Here is a 19,162-nt window from a genome sequence, read left to right on the forward strand (position 1 = left end):
TGAAGGGGATCAATGCCTCATGAAAGGAGGCAGAAAAGGACAAGGAATTGGTAACTGGCTTTTGAGTTTTAAAATCATTTATAAGTTTGATCATGAACTTTAAGGAGTACTTTAGAGTAAGAATAAACCTTTTCTGTTCACCATGCCTTCCTTTTACTGCCTTTCTAGCTAAATAAAAGTTCCTGGACTGGGAGTTGGAAGAAAATCCAAAGGAGATTTAGATGTTGCATGTCCCTGAGAGAAGGGGTCTGCACCACAGTAGGGCATGGGAACATGCAGTAAGGTCATGGAAACAGAGAGAAAACGGCACCTGGGTCTGCCTCCCTTTCCAGGTAGACGGGCCTCGGATGGCTTCCCAAGCCCAGAGTGGAGTGGGAGCAACAGAGAGGAGAGCTGCCCGAGACCAGATCCGGGGGCTGGTGGTCCGGGTTAGGGCGGCTCTTCTTCCTCCCCTCCCCCTTCCCCAATGTCTTGCACAACTTGGGGGTAGCCACACAAGGGTGGGGAGGCCCTGGTGATTGATAGGGGCAACTATTTGACTTATACCAGCTATCACACGGGTTGCTTTCAAGGATGGCAACATTTGGAGCCCAAATAAAAATGAAATGTACTTTTAAAATAAACACAAGCTTCTTGCATAGCTGAGTTTGTGGCAATAGGATGAGGCTGAGGAGTTGAAGAGGAGGAAGATCCTACCAAGGGGCAGGTGCTGTGGGTGGGATGCCAAGTAGAGAGAAAAAGGTGACGAGGCAGGAAAATGCAGGAAACTGCTTTACCCACCTGAGAATCATCGTCCTCACTCCGATGGCCCCTTATGTCTGGGAGCAAATTCCCCTCCAATTCTGATTCTTTTGCTCGCTAGATGAGCAGCCCTGGTTTCTTTTTACCTCAGTTTCCTCATTTATAAATTAGTATTATAACAGCTCCTATTCTAATTTGTTTTATGCCATGATGAAGTGAGATGTAAAAGTTATTTATAAAATTTAAGTTGCTATAGAGATGCTAGGAGAATTTGCTATTTTTTATTTTTACATAAATAAAGTCTTCTATATATGCAAAGGATTATTTTGCATATGGAAAAAAAATGCCTGAATCATATTTGTGTACATATTTGTGGGAATACAATTGCAGTTTCAGGAATCTAACCCTAATCTTCCAATTGTTCAATCAGGCTCCTTTTCGAATGTGTACACAAGTGGGAGGATCTGTGTAGGTTCAGCGATAAAGTAGTTAGAACATGTTAGGAACATCTTTTGAAGAAATTAATAATAAAGAAATATATGTATTTCTGGTTTATGTGTCTATTTCTAAAATTGGCTTTTATCAGTACTTAGGTTGCACAAATATTAATGCTGATGACTTTATTTTTCCAGAAACAGATAACAAGGAAAAGCCACTTACCACTGAAGGTCGTTTTAAGTCAATTTTGCACATTTTTTGAAAGATAGAAATTGTTTCCCATTTCTACTTATCTGGAACTCTGAGTGTTCTTGAGAATCAAGGCAAGTACCATACGCTCCAGTCAGAGAGAAGAGAAAGGGCAGAGCTAGGACAGTAAGCCTTTCTGCCTTTCCTATCCCTGTTTTCCCTCCATCGTGCACCCTGCGGCCAATGGGAGAAGCCCTTCTTCATTAGCAGGCTGCTGGGAGATGGGACAGTTGCAGCATTTGAGTGAGAAGAACAGTTTTTGGGGGGCTTGAGGTTTGCATGTTGGGTACTATGGCAAGATTCTGGATAAAAGATATGATCCGTATGCAAATCTTCATCACTATCATTATAAGGCAGTTAGATTTCAGCACATTGAAGTAGTATTTTGTAATTATACCAAATATATTTATGTTTACTACATTTTCTTGTCTCAATTTGAAACTAAGCAGACCCATTTTAAATATGAAATCTACTTGTGTTGAATAATTTAGAAATAGATAATGAACTCCCATTACATTTAGGTGATGTTAAAAAGTTTTGCATGTGCTTTTCCTACCACCTTTAAACCATTTGGAAACAAAAAAATTCAACAATTTCTAAGTACTAAAGACAAATAGCCTTTATTCTTGTGTTGCTGCATAGTCTCTTTTTCTCTCATGACAATATGCTGTGGTTTCGTGGGTTTTGGGGGGGGGGGTTGCCTAAAGAATATTTTTTAAATAGTGCCTTACTAATTACACAAATTCAAGTAGACTTTACAAAGTACAAATGAGAGCTAGGACCATTCACACTGTAACTAAAAGACTGGTTTTCTGCTCAGTAAGATCAATAAGAAATACAGATCCAAAGGAGGACTATTATACTTTCTTTGCCCTAAGGTTCAACTTAACCACTTTCCAGTGAAACCTGGGTCTCAATAGTTTTCCATCTATAGAGTGCAGGGCTGGATAAAATCTCCACATCCTTCCAATTGTGGGAGTTGTTGGTTTTTTAGATTGTGTTTCAAGATGTGTATAAACCATTCCCATATTTATGAAAAGATTGTATTTCAAGCTGTATTGTGCTCTTTCCCTCCTGTGAACCCAAAGCACCCTATTCACCTCACCCATTGGGCAATTAGTCACGTGTGGTATGAGACATTTGTTCTAGTTTCATATTAATTGTGGCTTATTTCTTGTATTATTAAGTGTTTCCTATTTGCATATGTTTTGTTTGAAATGAAACAAACAAATTTGAATGAAAAGGCTGGATGTGTTTCCCTCTTCCCTCTCTTCTCTCAGTATCTTAGCATGCAGCCTGGTATAAGGTAAGTAAATATTTGTTGATCTGATTTGCAAACACTTGGCCTAGATTGGACAGGAAGAGGAAGCTTCGTGACAACTGCCTACCTGTGAGCATGCCTTCATTCACCACACAGCTTCCATCAATCAGGACAGCATCACATGGCAATAAAAATTTTCCTGGAAGAATAAGGATGTCTCCAGGAACCAACAGACAGGATTCCAGCTCCTGCAAACCTACACAACAGCAAAGTTTCCATAACTAGCTGATTTTTTACTCAAGAATAAGGGTGACTGAGAATCCTTATCAACTTCTTGGTCAAGAGCTACCCTACCTGTTCAACTGCTCAAGCTCCTTTCCACTCATTTGAAAATTACATGAGAATCAGGATTAGTGAACTGGTTCCTGGGATACAGCAAAGGATTAGGTCAGCAACAAGATCCCATCTTGATCCTATTATCTGATGCAGTGCTTTGCCCCACAGCAAATACTCAGGGCATTGGGCAATGGAGAAGTGCCCCCTGGCTGCTGTTTGCTCTCTTTGGCTGGGTTCCTGACCCTCTGGCACACTGTACCTCCTTGGGTTGGGGCCTTATGTAAATCATCCAAATAGTTTCTGCTGCCCTGGAGTGCAGCTGCTCACTCATTGCAGAGAGCCGTGGTCACCCCACCTGAGGCTAGCTCAGAGCAAGTACCAAGTGTCCAGCCATTCTAAAAGCTCTATCCAGACCTAGGTTTCAGATGACAGTTTGAAATGTATGATGCATGGTCTGTTTGGGATAGTTAGTTGGGGAAATAAGAGCCTTAAAGAAGGCTTACCCAGCAATACTCAAAAGCGTGAGCAGATGTGGAGGGCAGAGGGAAATTGAAGTATCACAGACACGGGGTAGGAAGGTTCAGTCAGAGCCGGGACCCGGCAAGGTGGGCGAGGTGCCGAGGGTTCAGAGTGTAAGAGGCGCTCGCTCTCTGGGCCCAGCAGATGTAGAATCAAGGTCTTGCCTCCTAAAATTTTATCTCTTAGAGGCCTGATTTTCTTCACCTTGCTCCCCCCCAGTCCTGGGTTCAATCAGAAAAGACTTTTTTCCTGTAACTAATAATCAAACCATAATTGAGACAGATTCCACTGAAATACTAGGACACTGAAGATGGCAGAACGCGTCACCTACCTTTGTCTTTTACCATGATTGTGACCCGGACTTTGTTGTGATCTTCCACAAGGTTGTGCAGCTTAACTGATTGCTACCAATTAAAAGTGAATGTTTAAATATTAGATAGCTCATATCCTGAAAACCATGATAGTACATTATAGCCAAGCCTGCTGTCACAACCAAACGAACTCAACATCTCTTTTTGATGCTTCAGCTTCCCTGTTGCAATCCCTACTCCACCTGACCCCCACTTGTAGCAGCAAATATGCCCATTAGTTTAGTGCTATTTTACTCCCAGGAAAAAGAATGCACAGCCACGGCCTCGAGGACCTAAGGCAAGGAACCAAGGCTTCACTTTCCTGAGGATGCACAATTAGAATGAGGAAGAATGATGAGACCATGAACAGATTACTTCCCTCTCTATGACTCTGTTTCTCTGTCTGTAAAACAACAATGCTAAATCTGATCTGTAAGTGGCTTTCCACCTGTAACAGCCTGTAAATATTTAACTTGTGATTTGCCTGCATGTGGACCAACCATCCCCTCTTCTACAAACTCTGGATTTTCATATCGGACAAGCCTGCAGACTGGAGTCATGATGCTCAGTTTTGAATCCTGGCACTACCACTTATGATTTATTTAGCCTGTTTAACTCCTTTTTGCTCATCTGAAAGGGGAGATGATAACAGTACCTACATTTAGACAACCTATAGGGTTGTTTTAAGTTAGTGAATTTTTATAAAGCCCTTTGTAGAGTACTCAATACTGTTAATATTCATAAGAAAGTTGTTGCTGGAAAAATAGTTGTGAGAGTGCATCACCTGGAAAGACTTGCTTGAGATGGAATTTACTGAGATATGACTCTGAAAAGTGGAGGAAAGGCAAGGAGCCCAGAGAAGTGGAGACAACACCTCCTAGGATGATGCAGGAGACAGGAAAGCAGAGGTGAGAGGGGATTTTGTCCACACAGTTCCCCGTACTGACTGTTGGGGTGCCATAAGCTGGAGAGAGCTTGACGCTGGGCCAGCCGGGGCAGAGCTGAGCAGCCCTGGAAGGCACTGAGTCCTTCTGTACGATGCCAGTTACTTGGATGTCTCTACGTAGAAGAGGGGTTGAATACTGTCAACAGTACTTAAATCCAGCTTAACCTATTTCAAATATAAAACTTTTTTCTTTTAGATGTTATATTATTTTGGTCTGTTCTGTTGATGATTTTTAATGTTACAAATGTCAGCAGGCTAAGGTAACTTTTCCCTTGAGAGAAGTAGTGAATTCCATGTTAATATTTATAAGGAAAAATTTATTATTTACTTCAGTTTTGAATTAAAAGCTTAACTTCAATGATTTGGACCAATTGAGTGGAAGAAGTGATATGACTGTTGGGTACATACTCATTTCCCTAAAGTGACTTCCTGAGGCTTGACTGTTGGGGCATGCGTTTTAATGACAGATAAGAGTGAGAAAGTCAGCTGTAGTTCTATTGGAAAAACTCTGGAATCAGTCAGGAGTCCTGACTTGTAGGTCAGGCTTATCCACTAACCAGCCATGTACTGTCCTTAAGAAATTTCATGTTACAAGTTAGTGGTGTCCTCTGCAAACAGATGACATTGAATTTGATCATTTTTAAGTTCCCTTTCCAGCACTAAAATGGTATGATAGTGATTTACTTTGCATGTCAGAGATTTATCCAAAACCTGCAAGTCTTCATAGAAGAAATACTACAAAGTATACAAATGAATCAAATTATTATTTTTTAAAAACTATTTAAAACATTAAGCAGCTACTATGTACCAGGTACTTTTGTAGGCAATTGGAATACATTGTTTGATTTTGTTTTAATCCTCAAAATAATTCTATGAAGAAAATGTTGTCTTCAACCTACATATAGAAAACAAAACCCAAAAAGCCAGGACTGAAAATGTTAAAAGTAACTGGCCCACAATCATTTACTCACTAAGTACTAAGATTGACAAACCCAGCTTCATCTGACTCTAAAGCCTCTTCTGTTGATGAATATGTCCTTGTAGTGCTTCAAAACAACTTTATTTTTTCCTTTAAGAAGATAAACACCCTTTCTTCTAAATTTAAGTTATTTTCCTGCTTAAGAAACTCTTTTAGTCAATGCCATGATAATTTCAGCCTAGCTTAAGTGGATAATAATCAACACATTTGGAAGTGGTGAAGTATGAGTCAATAATACTTGACTATAATTCTCAAAACTCATTAGGCTATAAAGCTGGATTTGTTTAGCAGACTTAGTGTTTTGTGTAACCTGCCATGTTCCATGTCTTCGCCTAAGCTATTCCCTAGAATGCTCACCCCACTAGCAAACTCTTTCTAGTCCTTCACATAAAGCCCTGCTCAAATGTCACATCTACTCTATAAGTCCCCATCATGCCCAGGAAGAATTTCACTGTTCTGCTCTCTGTGTTTCCACCTGTGTGAGTGCACTGATCACATTCCATTACAGCCATCTGTTGTCTTGTCACTTATTCATCTGTATATTCCCAGAGTCTATTGCTTAGTAGGCTCTTGACAAGTAGGTATTTAATAGAGCTGAATTATTCTACTTCTCCCAACAACACCGGGGTAGGATAATCAAGCATCCTCTTTGAGTTAATGTACTTAGAGACTCTACAAACACAGGTTTCTATGACAACTAGCCAGCTAGGAGAAGGCAAAGGCTGCACTGCTTGCTGTGACTACAAAGCTTATTGCCTGATTTTCATTAGGTCCCCTCTGGTCTCTCCAGTCACTGTTCAGTGAGACCAGGATCAGTTTCTGAGACTAAATTGCATATTATTATTATTTGGCATCTGCCGCTATGTGTCCTTGTGGTTTGCTGTGCCTGGATTTCCTCCAGAGATGAATGATGAGGGCATTAACTCAGGTGCCTGGAGCCCTGTTCAATCATGACTGAAGGCAAAGCACTGTGGGCCAGATACTCTCAGTGCTATTTACAGCAGCTGCCCCTGCAGCTCACAATGGGGTATGCAAATACAGTTCAGTGTAAATACAGGGGAGTGCTAAGCTTTGCCTTATTACTGCCCCAAAGTTGTTAGAAAAGGATGGCAGCAGGAGTGTTTGTTTCTTGGCTTAGGTAAGTAAGCTCTCTCTGTGCGGCATGATTTGGAGCTAGAGTAAATTCAGGAGAATAGCTTATACCACTCTTGCAAACACCCCCCCTCTTACAATTTTTAAAAGCTTGTATTTGTTTAGCTAGCTCCTTAATTCAGTGAAATGACAAACTTTAATGTAGCTCAATAGAATTATTTGGAGGTGGCAGTAGATGCTGCTTCTTTTATTCCTGCCAAGCCCCCTTTTCCGAATCCCACTATTGCAAGGAAATTCATGTGTCACTTTCAGATCCTGCTCAATGGGACAGTGTGTAGTACTTGATGTGGAATCTGGTAACCTGAGGCTAAGGTCTGCGGCAGCTGTTACCAGGTGAGTGGGAGCAAGTCACTTCACCTCCCTGCTTGCCTCTGTCCCTCCCTCTGAGGTGGTAGGAAGATACAACAATCATGTGTTTCAGTTTACAATTTGCTAAGCCCCATGCAAACACATACATTACGTGTGTGGGGCCTATTGTAAACTGTAAAGTACTAAACAGATATTGATTGTTGAAGACTTTTGATTTAAACTACAAAGAAATAGTTTTTGGAAACTGGTCCATTGTGTGTAGTGTTACTAGATGCCTCACAGGTTGGATCAGGTAAGCTTTTATTAACAAATACTAGCTGCTAACGGGATTAGTGTTTGTCTTTTAATTCCTTTTCTTCTTTTTAAAGAAATCTTTTGCAATACTGCAGTTAAGTCTGAAGTCCCATATTAGTCACTGTTTTGAACAAAAGAATTTAGGGATTCTGTAAAGATGCAGAATCTGAACGTTTAAATTCCATTAAAGATTTTAAGATAAATATTAAGCAAATTACAAAGAGAAATAACAGGGACTACCTAACTTTAGAAGAAGGTACCTTCATAAGCAAAACAGGAAACCCAGAAACCAAAAAGGAAAAGAGAAAGATATTTGACTACATATTTTTTAATGTATGGCAAATGGCAAGGTGAAAAGAAAAAAGATAGAATACAAAATAAAACTTTTTGCATATATGACAGATATAAAGAGGTCATTAATATTCAAAAATGCAAACCTCTATTAGACAAAGAGAAATGTGTTTACTCTCACTAATAATCAAGGAAATATTAATTAAAATATCAATGAGACAATTTTTAAAGACAGACTGAAAAATTTTAAATATCAAAATATAACATCAAATGCTGGAGGATCTGAGAAAATGGATACTCTTGTATGTTGCTGATAGAAGAAATTATTTCAATTAGGTAAAATAATATAGCAGCACCTATTAAAATTCAAAATATACATATCATTTGATTCAGCAACCTACCTTTTAGTTGCCATGCTAAAGAAAAATGCAAACACTACTATGTAAGAACAGGCCTATACTGTCGTTATGTTTAACTCAACATTATTTGTGGTGGCAAAACTTAGGAGGAAATAACCTTATTTTCCATAAATAACAGAAATGGTTGAATAAATTATGATATACCATGGACTATCATACCATTATTTTTAGACATGATTTAGTATTATTTATTTACTTGCTGAGTTGCCATTATATATATGCTAAAGTGAAAAAGAAAAGTTCCAGATTAACGTACATAGTAAGATCCTATTTTAATTTTAAAAATTAATAAATACACAAATCTTCATATAAACTTATATATAAATGTGCACCTACTAGAATAAAAAGAGTGAAAAACTACATCCAGCTGATGATGATGACATAAGTAAATAAATAAATACAATTATTTGTGATCTTGGTGTTTGAATTTATCCTTCAGTGGATATAACAATACATAACAATAGTTCTTAAGCCTTCAGAATGCGTAACAATCACCTGTTATCAAATTATTGGAAAATGAAGATATTTGTTATTACCCTGAACATTTTGATTTAATTGGTCAGAAGCTCAAGAATCTCAAGTAGTTTTTTGGTTTTTTTTTTTTGTCTGAAACATTGCCCGATAGGGTGTAGAATTAAACCTAATTTTTTTCTACAACCATTCCCCTAACTCCTGCACAGGAATTTCTGTATTTCTTTGAGTTTCCTCCAAAGAAAGGTATATTCGAATTCCAAATGAAGAAATAGACATTATGAAGGAATTTTAAGAGATGCTAAAATTAGTCATAAACATTTAGATGAGAAATGTATAGAACAAATATAGTATTTAAGTCAGAAGAAATATGTGGAAACATTCTTAGGGGCATGATGTTTTGATTAATATGCATAGCTGAGATTCTAGCACTCCATCTATGAGGTTTATTTCCCTAAAACTATGGCTGACATTACTAATCCACTACAGCATTCTTTCCCACTATACTCACACACAGCCTCAGACTCCTAAACACAGAATTCGATGAAGCCTTTAGTTGATAACCAGTTCACAAAGACTGTTAAATCTACTTGGCAATTTTTAAACCCTTCACCTGAGATTCCACATGTGGTAAGCCCTTGTTTTCTGCCTGGTTATGACTTATGTTTGACAAAGCAACTCCTTACTCTGTGGAAATGCCATAGACTTTGCTTCTTTAACAAAAGCTAAATAGAATCCAATTGTGATTTCAGCTCTTACCTTTCGCAAATCATACACACTTAAGACAATGGAGATGATGGACAAAATAATGATGGCTACAGAGTATTCTATATAACCTTGAGACAGCCACAAGGTGAGGGTGAAGGCTTGGAACACATAGAATGGATTTAAAACCTGCAGGTACAAAAATATCATTTGGATCACTTGCATGGACCTTAGTAGCAGTTGAGATAATATTATTTATTTATAGAACTTTTTTCCATTTTTTACAACATGCAATAATCTTTAACATTTAACAATTCACTTAGAACTCCATAAATTTAGGGCTGGCCTGTGGCTCACTTGGGAGAGTGTGGTGCTGATAATACCAAGGCCATGGGTTCGGATCCCATATAGGGATGGCCGGTTAGCTCACTTGGGAAAGCGTGGTGCTAACACCAAGTCAAGGGTTAAGATTCCCTTACCAGTCATCTTTAAAAAAAAAAAAAAAAAAAAGTGAACTCCATAAATTTGGGTAGAGATAATACCAAGCACACAGAACGTGATACAGTGGAAGCAGAATTATTTTAAGCACCCAGAGGCTTGATGGTAAATTGATAATTCTTACCTATTTTGAATTTTCAAATATATTTTACCAATAACAAAATCCAACAGTTTACTTTCTTAAACCAATTTACCCATGTGGAGGAGAAAAACAATTCAGTCTTTTTTAAAAACAAACTTCAATTTTGAACAGTTTTATTGCAGGTTCATTTTTCACATAATCACATGCTGCAGATTTAGTCAAACTGTGCAATGAAAATGAAAGATCTTACTTTTATTCAGTTCACTTAAAAATAACATATTCTTTATGTCACAGGTCTTAGCAAGATCCACTGAGAGTCAGTCTAATGGCCCTTCCCTGGAACAAGAAGGGACCCTGAAGAGAAACACCTTACCAAGGCTACAGAACAACTCATGGGCAGAAGATATAACCAGCCCCAAAGTCTGTGACTTTGTTCTGCAGGCAGGTATGATTTTGATCTCTTGATAATACCTTCAACTTTCTTTATTCCTTCAATTTTTCCTATTTTGCTCCTGATGGCTCTACTAGTAATAATTATAGCAAGGAGAGCAAGTCTGAGAAGGTAAAGGTCACATGATATGAACGCACAGTGTGAATTAAAGAACCCATCAGAGCAAAGCAAAGATCCTTTTCTTGAAAAAGTGCCCCTTATGGTCATTATGAATGAGATAAAATATTGGCTAAAACCTCTACTCTCTATAATTACCTAATATATTAAATTCTACTTCAGTCCTAAAAATGAACTGATATCTGATTAATAAGTTAATAGGCTGTATCTTAAGGGTTTCTTAAACCTTTGGATATATTTTATATATTCAAAAAGATTTTATTCCTTAATTTTTCTTATTATTTTCACCCCAAGTGCTTTTCTTATAAATTACAACTCTTTTGTTTGCCTGCTATAAAATGTTCTAATTGTGGATTATGCACTAAGGCTAATATGATTTTGAGTTTACATAAATCTAGTAGAAGTTTGGTTAAATACATCTTGTAGAAGAAATAACACCATCATAATTAATTTTGCTCCCTTATTCAATATTCCTTTGAATGCAAATGTGAAGAAGTAGTTTTAGTTACTGTTTTCCTACTAAAAGCCTAGTAAATGGGTGCTAGAAAATACTAGTACTCCTTTCAAAATAAATAAAGTTGACACCCGTGAGAATCTTTGCCAATTTGAAAATGTACATAAGTAAGAAGTTAAAAAGCCTGCTAGGTTTTTTTTTTTTTTTTTTTTTTTTTGTCTTTTTCGTGACCGGCACTCAGCCAGTGAGTGCACCAGCCAGTCCTATATAGGATCCGAACCCGCGGCAGGAGCGTTGCTGCGCTCCCAGCGCCGCACTCTCCCAAGTGCGCCATGGGCTCGGCCCAAGCCTGCTAGTTTTTGATAGTTGAGGAGTCTATAGATATGTAGGGGAAGTGGGTTTGTAGGAAATCTCTGTACCTTCTGCTGTATTTTGCTGTGAACCTAAAATTGCTCTAAAAAATAAAGCTGAAAAAGGAGCCTGTTTCCTGCCCCAGATAGAAAACAATGGTAGATGAATTATTTTAATATTAAAAAAATTTTTAAAGATACAGCCATGCTCAGAATATTAATATTAAAATATAAATAGTGATATACACATAAAATATATTAGTTTTTTTTAAAGATACAGCTATGCTCAGAAACAAAATGACCATCATTATGGGTGAGAGATACCCTAGAAAATGCAGCACTGAGTGGGGACTAATACCATCAGCCTAGTGGATTCCAGGCAAGGACCGACAGCAGCAGGTAGGAGCTCAATTCTGGGAAACTAGAGACAGAAAGAAATGGCAGGGGATAGGAACTAGGCTTATGGATAAAAACAGGGGTGGCGGTGGGATTCCGGTCCCAGAGTAGAGGCTGAGAAAAGTCACAACCAGTGAGGGTTCACCAGTCAAGAGTGGAATGGGAGAGAACAGAGTCTACAGTACAACTGTGAACTGGACCGAGCCCCACGCTGGCTCAGGGCCTGCACCTGACAAATCTCTAAGGAACAAGCACCAAACCTCCAATATAGGCCTGGTTCCAAACCCAGGACCCCATAGGAACCAGCTGGCAGCAAGCACAGAGCCATCAAAAACAGACAGGAAGCACCAGGAGAAAGGAAAAATGGAGGGGAAAAAATTATCCCACTTAAGGTGAGCTTACAGAAAAACAACAGTAACTTCAAAGCACACAAGAAAAATATTGTTCTAAAAAACAAAAAGCAAACAAACCAAAAAAAACCACTAAGGGAGAATCGCTCTCAAGAAAATGAAAATCATAAAGAAATTTGAGAAAGACCAAAATAATTTTGTTTCAAATCCTCAGAAATAATAGAAATAATAACATTGCCCCATGGTATGAATTTAATATTGTATCCCCCCCCCCATTCATATATTGAAGGCCTAACTCCCAATGTGATGGTATTTGGAGGTGGGGCATTTGGGAGGTAATTAGCTTTAGATGAGGTCCCGAGGATGGGGTCCCTGTAATGAGATTAGTGTCCTTATAAGAAGAGGAAAGACCAGAGCTCTCTTGTCACCATGTGAAGATACAGTGAGAAGGTGGTGGTCAGCAAACCAGGAAGCAGGCCCTCACCTGGAACCCAATATGCAGGGACCTTGATCTTGGGACATCCTGGCCTCCAAAACTTTGAGAAATAAATGTTTGTTGTTTAAGCTACCGCATCTGTGATCTTTTGTTATAGCAGCTCAAGATGACTAAGATACCCCATCATCATCACCACCACCACAGCCACCATCAAAAACTTAAGAAACAATAAAAACAGGAGAATATAAAACAGGAATATGTTTCTCACACTGGAAAGACCTTTAACGTGAATTTGAACTTAAAATTAGTGGTTATTCAAAGAATTAGTTAGACGTCCTGGAGGGAAATATATACATGTATATATATGTATAAATTAAAGGAAAAAAAGTAAAGAAAACCTCAATAGACAGGAAAAAGTATAGACTAAATTCAAGAGTATAGTAACAAAAAGAAGTTGCATGAAACACAGATTTCATTCACATCAAAATATTCATGTATTGCTTACTATTCCCCTGAGTGCTAGGAAGTAAGAATTAAGTGACAGATATTTTTTTTTCAGAAAAACAAAACAAAACAAAACAGTTAGTTACCTGTGTAACAAGCAGCTTCCATATGGGTTGGATTTCAACTTCAATGGCATTGGGCCCACACACTAATCTTCTGTAGGAGATTGATCGTCCATTAGTGTCATATCTACAACTCAGTGATAAGTCAGTACATGCCGAACTAAGCTAAGTCACTTCTCTTCTTCAGAGATTTTGTGGCTTTAATTAAAAAAATAATGTACAAGTACTTTTGAAACATAATTCTAAACTACTAATATATTTTTAAAATAAAAGTCAGTACATGATGGACAAAATTGTTTTTCTGATTAACAAATATCAAGTATAGTACAACTCAAGAAGTCAAATGAAGTTGGAAAGGCATTTTGAGTTATTTTCAAAATAATTTGATTATATTCTAAGAGTGGCTAAAAAGACATAGATGTGGCTTTCCAGGAATTCTAGATTGCGTTAGAGATCATGTCTACCTTACCTTGGTATCTCCAGCACCTAGGGCAGGCCTTTAGCATATGAATTGAATAAATACATGAATGAATGAGCAAATAAACTGGAAGAAGATATGTGAGGAGTTTTCAAAAAGTTCATGGAAAATGCATATTATGAAAGAAACTATGCATGTATTTCAAAATTTTTTGGAACAAAAATAAAATCATACTAATTTGTTACAAGTCTGAACGAGATCAAGATTAAGGCACTAAGAAGAATAAGTCATCAATTTGAAAGGAGCCCCCATCAGAGCAACATGAATTTTGCTAAAATTAAAGCAAGAATAAACATCCGTGGTGAAGCTTGGGTGGAAAAATGGAGAAGTCATGGGTGCTTTATGAAAAGTGTATGGAGACAAGGCCTCGAAGAAATCAGCCATTTACAAATGGCTAACGCGTTTAAGAAAAGTTGACGTTGATGATGAAGCCCACAGTGGCAGACCACCCACATCAATTTGTGAGGAAAAAATTTAACTGGTTTGTGCCCTACTTGAAGAGGACTAATGATTAACAGCAGAAACAATAGCCAACACCAGACATCTCGGTTGGCTCAATTTATACAATTCTGACTGAACAATTTCAGTTGAGCAAAATTTCTGCTCAACGGGTGCCAAAACTGTTGCACCCAGATCAGCTGCAGACAAGAGCAGAGCTTTCCATGGAAATTTTATTTATTTATTTATTATTGAAACATAATTGATTATACATATCTGTGGGGTACAGTGTTTAATATTGATACTTCTGTGCATTATGTGATGCTCAAATCAGGATAATTAGTACGTTCAACGTTACACAGTGTAGTCAAATGGAAATTTTAAACAAGTGGGATCAAGACCCTGAAGCATTTTTTAACAGAAAATGAAACACAGTTTTACCAGTGTGATCCTGAAGACAACACACAATTGAAACAGTGGCTACCAAGAAGTAGAAGTGGTCCACTTGGAGCACATGTGGACTGGTCAAGAGCAAAGTTCGTGGCAATAGTTTTTTGGGATATTCAAGGGATTTTACTTGCTGACTTTCTACAGGGCCAAGGAATGATAACATCTGCTTATTATGAGAGCGTTTGGAGGAACTTAGCCAAAGCTCAACAGAAAAATGCCTGGAAAAACTTCAACAGGGAGTCTTCTCCACCACAACAATGTTCCTGCTCATTCCTGCCATCAAACAAGGACAATTTTGCAAGAGTTTCGATGGGAAATCATTAGGCATTTACCTACAATCCTGATTTGGCTCCCTCCGACTTCTTTTTGTTACCTAATCTTAAAAAGCCTTTAAAGGACACTCATTTTTCTTCAGTTAAAATGTTAAAAAAAAAAAAAACTGCATTGATATGGTTAAATTCCTAGGACCCTCAGTTCTTCAAGGATTCACTATATGGCTGGTATCATCACTTACAAAAGTGTCTGAGCTTGAGCTTCGTTTATGATGAGAAATAAAGTTTATATTTTTTTAATTTTTATATTTTAATTCCATTTTTCCACAAACTTTTTGAAGTCCCCTTGTATGGTTTCATGGCTAATGTCTTATAAATGTGTACACTATATACAAGATGTAATACATATGTACATTACAATAAGAAGCCCTTGTATTTGTATATTTTACAGAGTTCTTACAAAAGAGTCATTTGATCCTCACCATAGTCCAAAGGTAAAAGCTAATATCCCTGTTTTGCCAGTGGGAAGAACCATTCAGTGTAGGTGTTTATACAAGGGTATACACATCTAATTTTAATGACAATATAATTTTTTAGCAGAGATGATAGGGTCAGAAACTGCACTTAGCCTTTTACACCATTAGCTCCTTTTATCATCACATTAATCCTATGAGATTTCACATTATCACATATTGTAAAAAAAACAAAACAAAACAAAAAAACTGAAGTTCAGATAAACTAAATTTCCCAGGTTCTCAGAGCTAGAAAATGGCAGAGCTAGGCTTCATACCATGGACTCTCTGGCTCCTCTTCACAACTCGGCCTCAGCAAGACATTCTGCACGAGGGAGCTTTGATCTCACTAAGCTATAACAGAGAGCTGAGCCCAAGATCATCTGACTTCTAAGCCACACTTTCCCAAGTACAATTATTGCTTACAGGGGACAGAGAGGACTCAAAGCAAGGTATTTTGACTCCATGCCATGAAGACATTGAGGTTCACGAATGTTGGGAAGCAGAGAGCAAATAGCTGTTTAACTTCACAAGTCCGTAACCCTCACACTGGGAAGAGCTCATAATTCAAGCCATTCTGGTACTCAGGATTCTTTTCCTGATATTAGCTAATATTTAGGAATTAGTTAATGAGGATCTTTGTTGTGGAGTATACCAGCATTTATGGAGCAAATGTATTTCACAGGGCCTATTTTCCGAGGCCCTGTGGTCTCAGGCTTAGCCTAACCTTTCAAAATTACATATAGAAATGTTAACCTTGCAAAAGACAAGAAACTTTCCTCAGGCTAGGGTCTCTGATGTGGATAGAGAGTTGTGGCACAAGGACACAGGTTGCTGGCTCAAGGACAGACAAGTTACTTGATTGATATGTGAAATACTAGGGAGGTTGCTGTGGGGAAGGACAATGTTTGCTAAGAACAAGTTTTTGTTGGTGGATTGAGTTAACTGTTTGCAAATTGCATTATGGAATGTCACTTTGCTTATTTCACTGATGTTCACCTATACTTAGATGTAACACCACCTATGTTCTTTTTCTGTAACTTCTTGGTCTGGAGAATAAATGCGGGGCAAGAACCCCAGTTTATGGTTAATTTCCCAAAGGAAGGAATGCCTTTCCCTTGAGGTTCCAGGAAATTAACCCCCTTCAGCATCTCTCACTGCTCAGAAGAAATAGGTAGGCTTTGAGAAATCCTTTTTGTAGCTCCATCACCCACGGGAAGAGAGGTGATGAATCCATGTGAGGCAAAGCAACATTTGTGATCCAAGTCTAGAATACTCTCCCCTGACAAGGCTGAAAACCCAGTTTACACAACTAAGGCAGCACAAGGTGTGAAAAGCCCATTTAGAATGCAAGCCAAGCACCTGATGCTTTTCAGTGCTCCTGTTTGGTGGAGTTAGTGTGCCTGCACAGCACCACCACCATGGCTGGAGTTTTACTGCCTTGGGCAGCTGCCGCCACACATGTGGCCATGCCTTTCCAACCTACAACTTCCAAGGACCTGTTTGCCAGTTAGCTAGCTCATAGACCTGTGTGTGGAGGGTCTAGTAACCCAGCCTGGCATGTTTAGAGTTTATGACCCAGTCTCAACAATGGGCTTGAGGAGTCTGTGAGCTCTAGACCCAGCCCTAGCTTGACAATTAGTCCAGTCAATGCAGGATTACCAGCAGGTAAAAGAGCTCGAAAACTGGTGTGGTTGAGTAGCTTTAAAATTGGCATCACAAACAGGATAAGTAGCTCTGCAATTGGCTATGTCAACAGGATTCTGACAAGAGCCCCAGCTCTACAACTGGCATGGTCAGCAGGATTCTGACATTAGCTGTATCTCTATAATTGGCATATTCTATGACAGGATTCTGAGCAGGTACAGGAGCCTAAAGCCCTTGGAATATGGAGGAAATGTGGCTACTTGTGAATATGCTCTGCTCTATGGCCATCTTCCTGTTGACCGGGATCTGGTTGCTGCTAACTGTATTGCAAGGCAGCACAGACCAGGCACTTTGGGGTGGGGGAGGAAATGTGGCTATCCTTGAGCATGTGGCACCCAGTGGCCATTTTTCTGCTGACTGGAGCCTGGCTGCTGATCACTATGCTGTGAACTGATCGAGATTTGTGGCAGAAAGCAGAGTTGTTGGAAGCACAGATAAATGTCCTGGAGGATGACGTGCAGTGACCGGCCACTCCTGTCTCTCACACCAGGGAAGATGACCAACCCAGTGGTGAGTTGGGCAAAACCATGCATCTCCAGGCATGACCTGTTGTGCAGGAGAAAATGAGACAGTAAAGCAGCAGAAAGAGGGAGAACCCCTTGCTACTGCAACTATGAGATCTAGGGGTGGATGGAGTAATGTGCTTTAGAGACAATATCGTAAATGCATGTTGCTTTTGTCTGAAGGCAAAAGGCATGAAGGGTGCCACTTAAACCCGATTGCCGGATGGGTGCCATATAAACACCAGAAAAGAGTGCCACATGCAGATGGGCAGACCCAAGGACGGGTGCCCCTGCAGAATTTCAATTATGTTTTCACCTGGTGAAAAGGTGGAAAAGTTAGTCTCCATTACTACGTGCCTGTCTTGTTGGCAGCAGTTATAGGAGAGCCGCAGATATGCACAGGGGCAGGGCAGCCACTCCTTGATGGACTGGGCAAATGCAGTGGTTTGAACTGTGTGAGTGAATGCTGCAGAAACCTGCCTGAGACTGAGTGAATAGCTGGTGTAAGCTGAGCTGACTGAAGTATTTCGAAAGCCAGAATGTAAAAGGGAAGCAGAGTGTAAAGATTTGGAAAATTTGCAGCCTGGCCATACAGTAGAGAAGCAGAGAGCAGGAAAAAAATGCAAGGGTGAAGCAGATAAACTGTTTGCTAAAGACATTAGCTTGGTGTGAGGCAGCCAGATGCTAAAAACCAGGATGATGGGGAAAATGACCTAAAGGCATTTGAGAAGTCTGGAAGGGTGCCCCACCCATTACATGCCCTGAGGGTGTTTGAGTTTAGGAGAGTGCCCCTCCCACCCTAGAAGGTCTGAGTTGTCCCAGAGGACAGACCTAAGGTGTCATTGCCCTTGGCAAACTGCTCTCTGCATCCCAGCCACCCTGGCTAGAGTAATCCTGCTTCAGCACCTCCAAAGAAAAAAAGCCGAAAACCTTGGTGGAGTTCACGTTGTGTTAAGTTTGCAGGCCAGCAGTATGTGAGAGCAGTGGAGGCATGGCAGCCTCTACCTAGATTTGGGAAGACATATGAAAAAAGCTGGGGGATTCAGGCAGAGACCTGCTGCAGGGGTGGGGCTGCTGTGGAGGTCATCTATGGAGCACTGTGGAGCAGAAAAGTGGAGTCAGAGCCCCCACAGAGAACCCCCGCTGAGGAAATGTCTAGTGGAGACAGGATGGCAGGACTGCCACCAGGAGCCCAGAACTGTGGGGCTGTCGGCAATGTGTAGTGCCAGCTTGGAAAAGCCATAGGCACCAGGCTGCTCAATGACCTGCACTTGGTGGAGTTGTAGGAGCAAGGTTGCCCAATGCTTTGGGGATCCAGATGCCCCAGTGTGCTTAACGTTTGCCCTGTTTGGGTTTTGGATTTGTCTGGGGACTGTTTTTCCTTTCTATTCCTCCCTTCTGGAATGGGAATGTGTACCCAATGTCTGTCCTACTGTATCTTGGAAGTAGATAAACTCGTTTTTGACTCTTTACAGGTTCACGGCTGAAAGGAGTTTTGCCTTTGGTCTCAGATGAGACTTTGGACTTTGGACTTTTGAGTTGGTGCTGCAACAAGCTAAAGACTTTTGGAACTGGGATGGAATGTGTAATGTGTGAATGAAAGGGTAATTTATCCTCACTAAGGGAATATTGTGGAAGATTC

General features: G+C 39.5%; 1 protein-coding gene across 1 annotated transcript in view; it reads right to left on the minus strand.

Moving 5' to 3' along the window:
- ATP13A5 (ATPase 13A5) overlaps positions 1–19,162 on the minus strand; it is a 106,598-nt gene that overhangs the window by 67,189 nt on the left and 20,247 nt on the right. The window contains exons 7-10 of the mRNA XM_063107050.1: positions 13,185–13,254; positions 9,515–9,649; positions 3,876–3,948; positions 2,817–2,945 (exon numbers count right to left, since the gene is read on the minus strand). Coding sequence (XP_062963120.1) covers positions 2,817–2,945; positions 3,876–3,948; positions 9,515–9,649; positions 13,185–13,254 — 407 coding nt within the window. The remainder of the gene's footprint in view (positions 1–2,816; positions 2,946–3,875; positions 3,949–9,514; positions 9,650–13,184; positions 13,255–19,162) is intronic.

This window comes from Cynocephalus volans, chromosome 1 (assembly GCF_027409185.1).
Source record: "Cynocephalus volans isolate mCynVol1 chromosome 1, mCynVol1.pri, whole genome shotgun sequence".
NCBI classification, from domain to species: domain Eukaryota; kingdom Metazoa; phylum Chordata; class Mammalia; order Dermoptera; family Cynocephalidae; genus Cynocephalus; species Cynocephalus volans.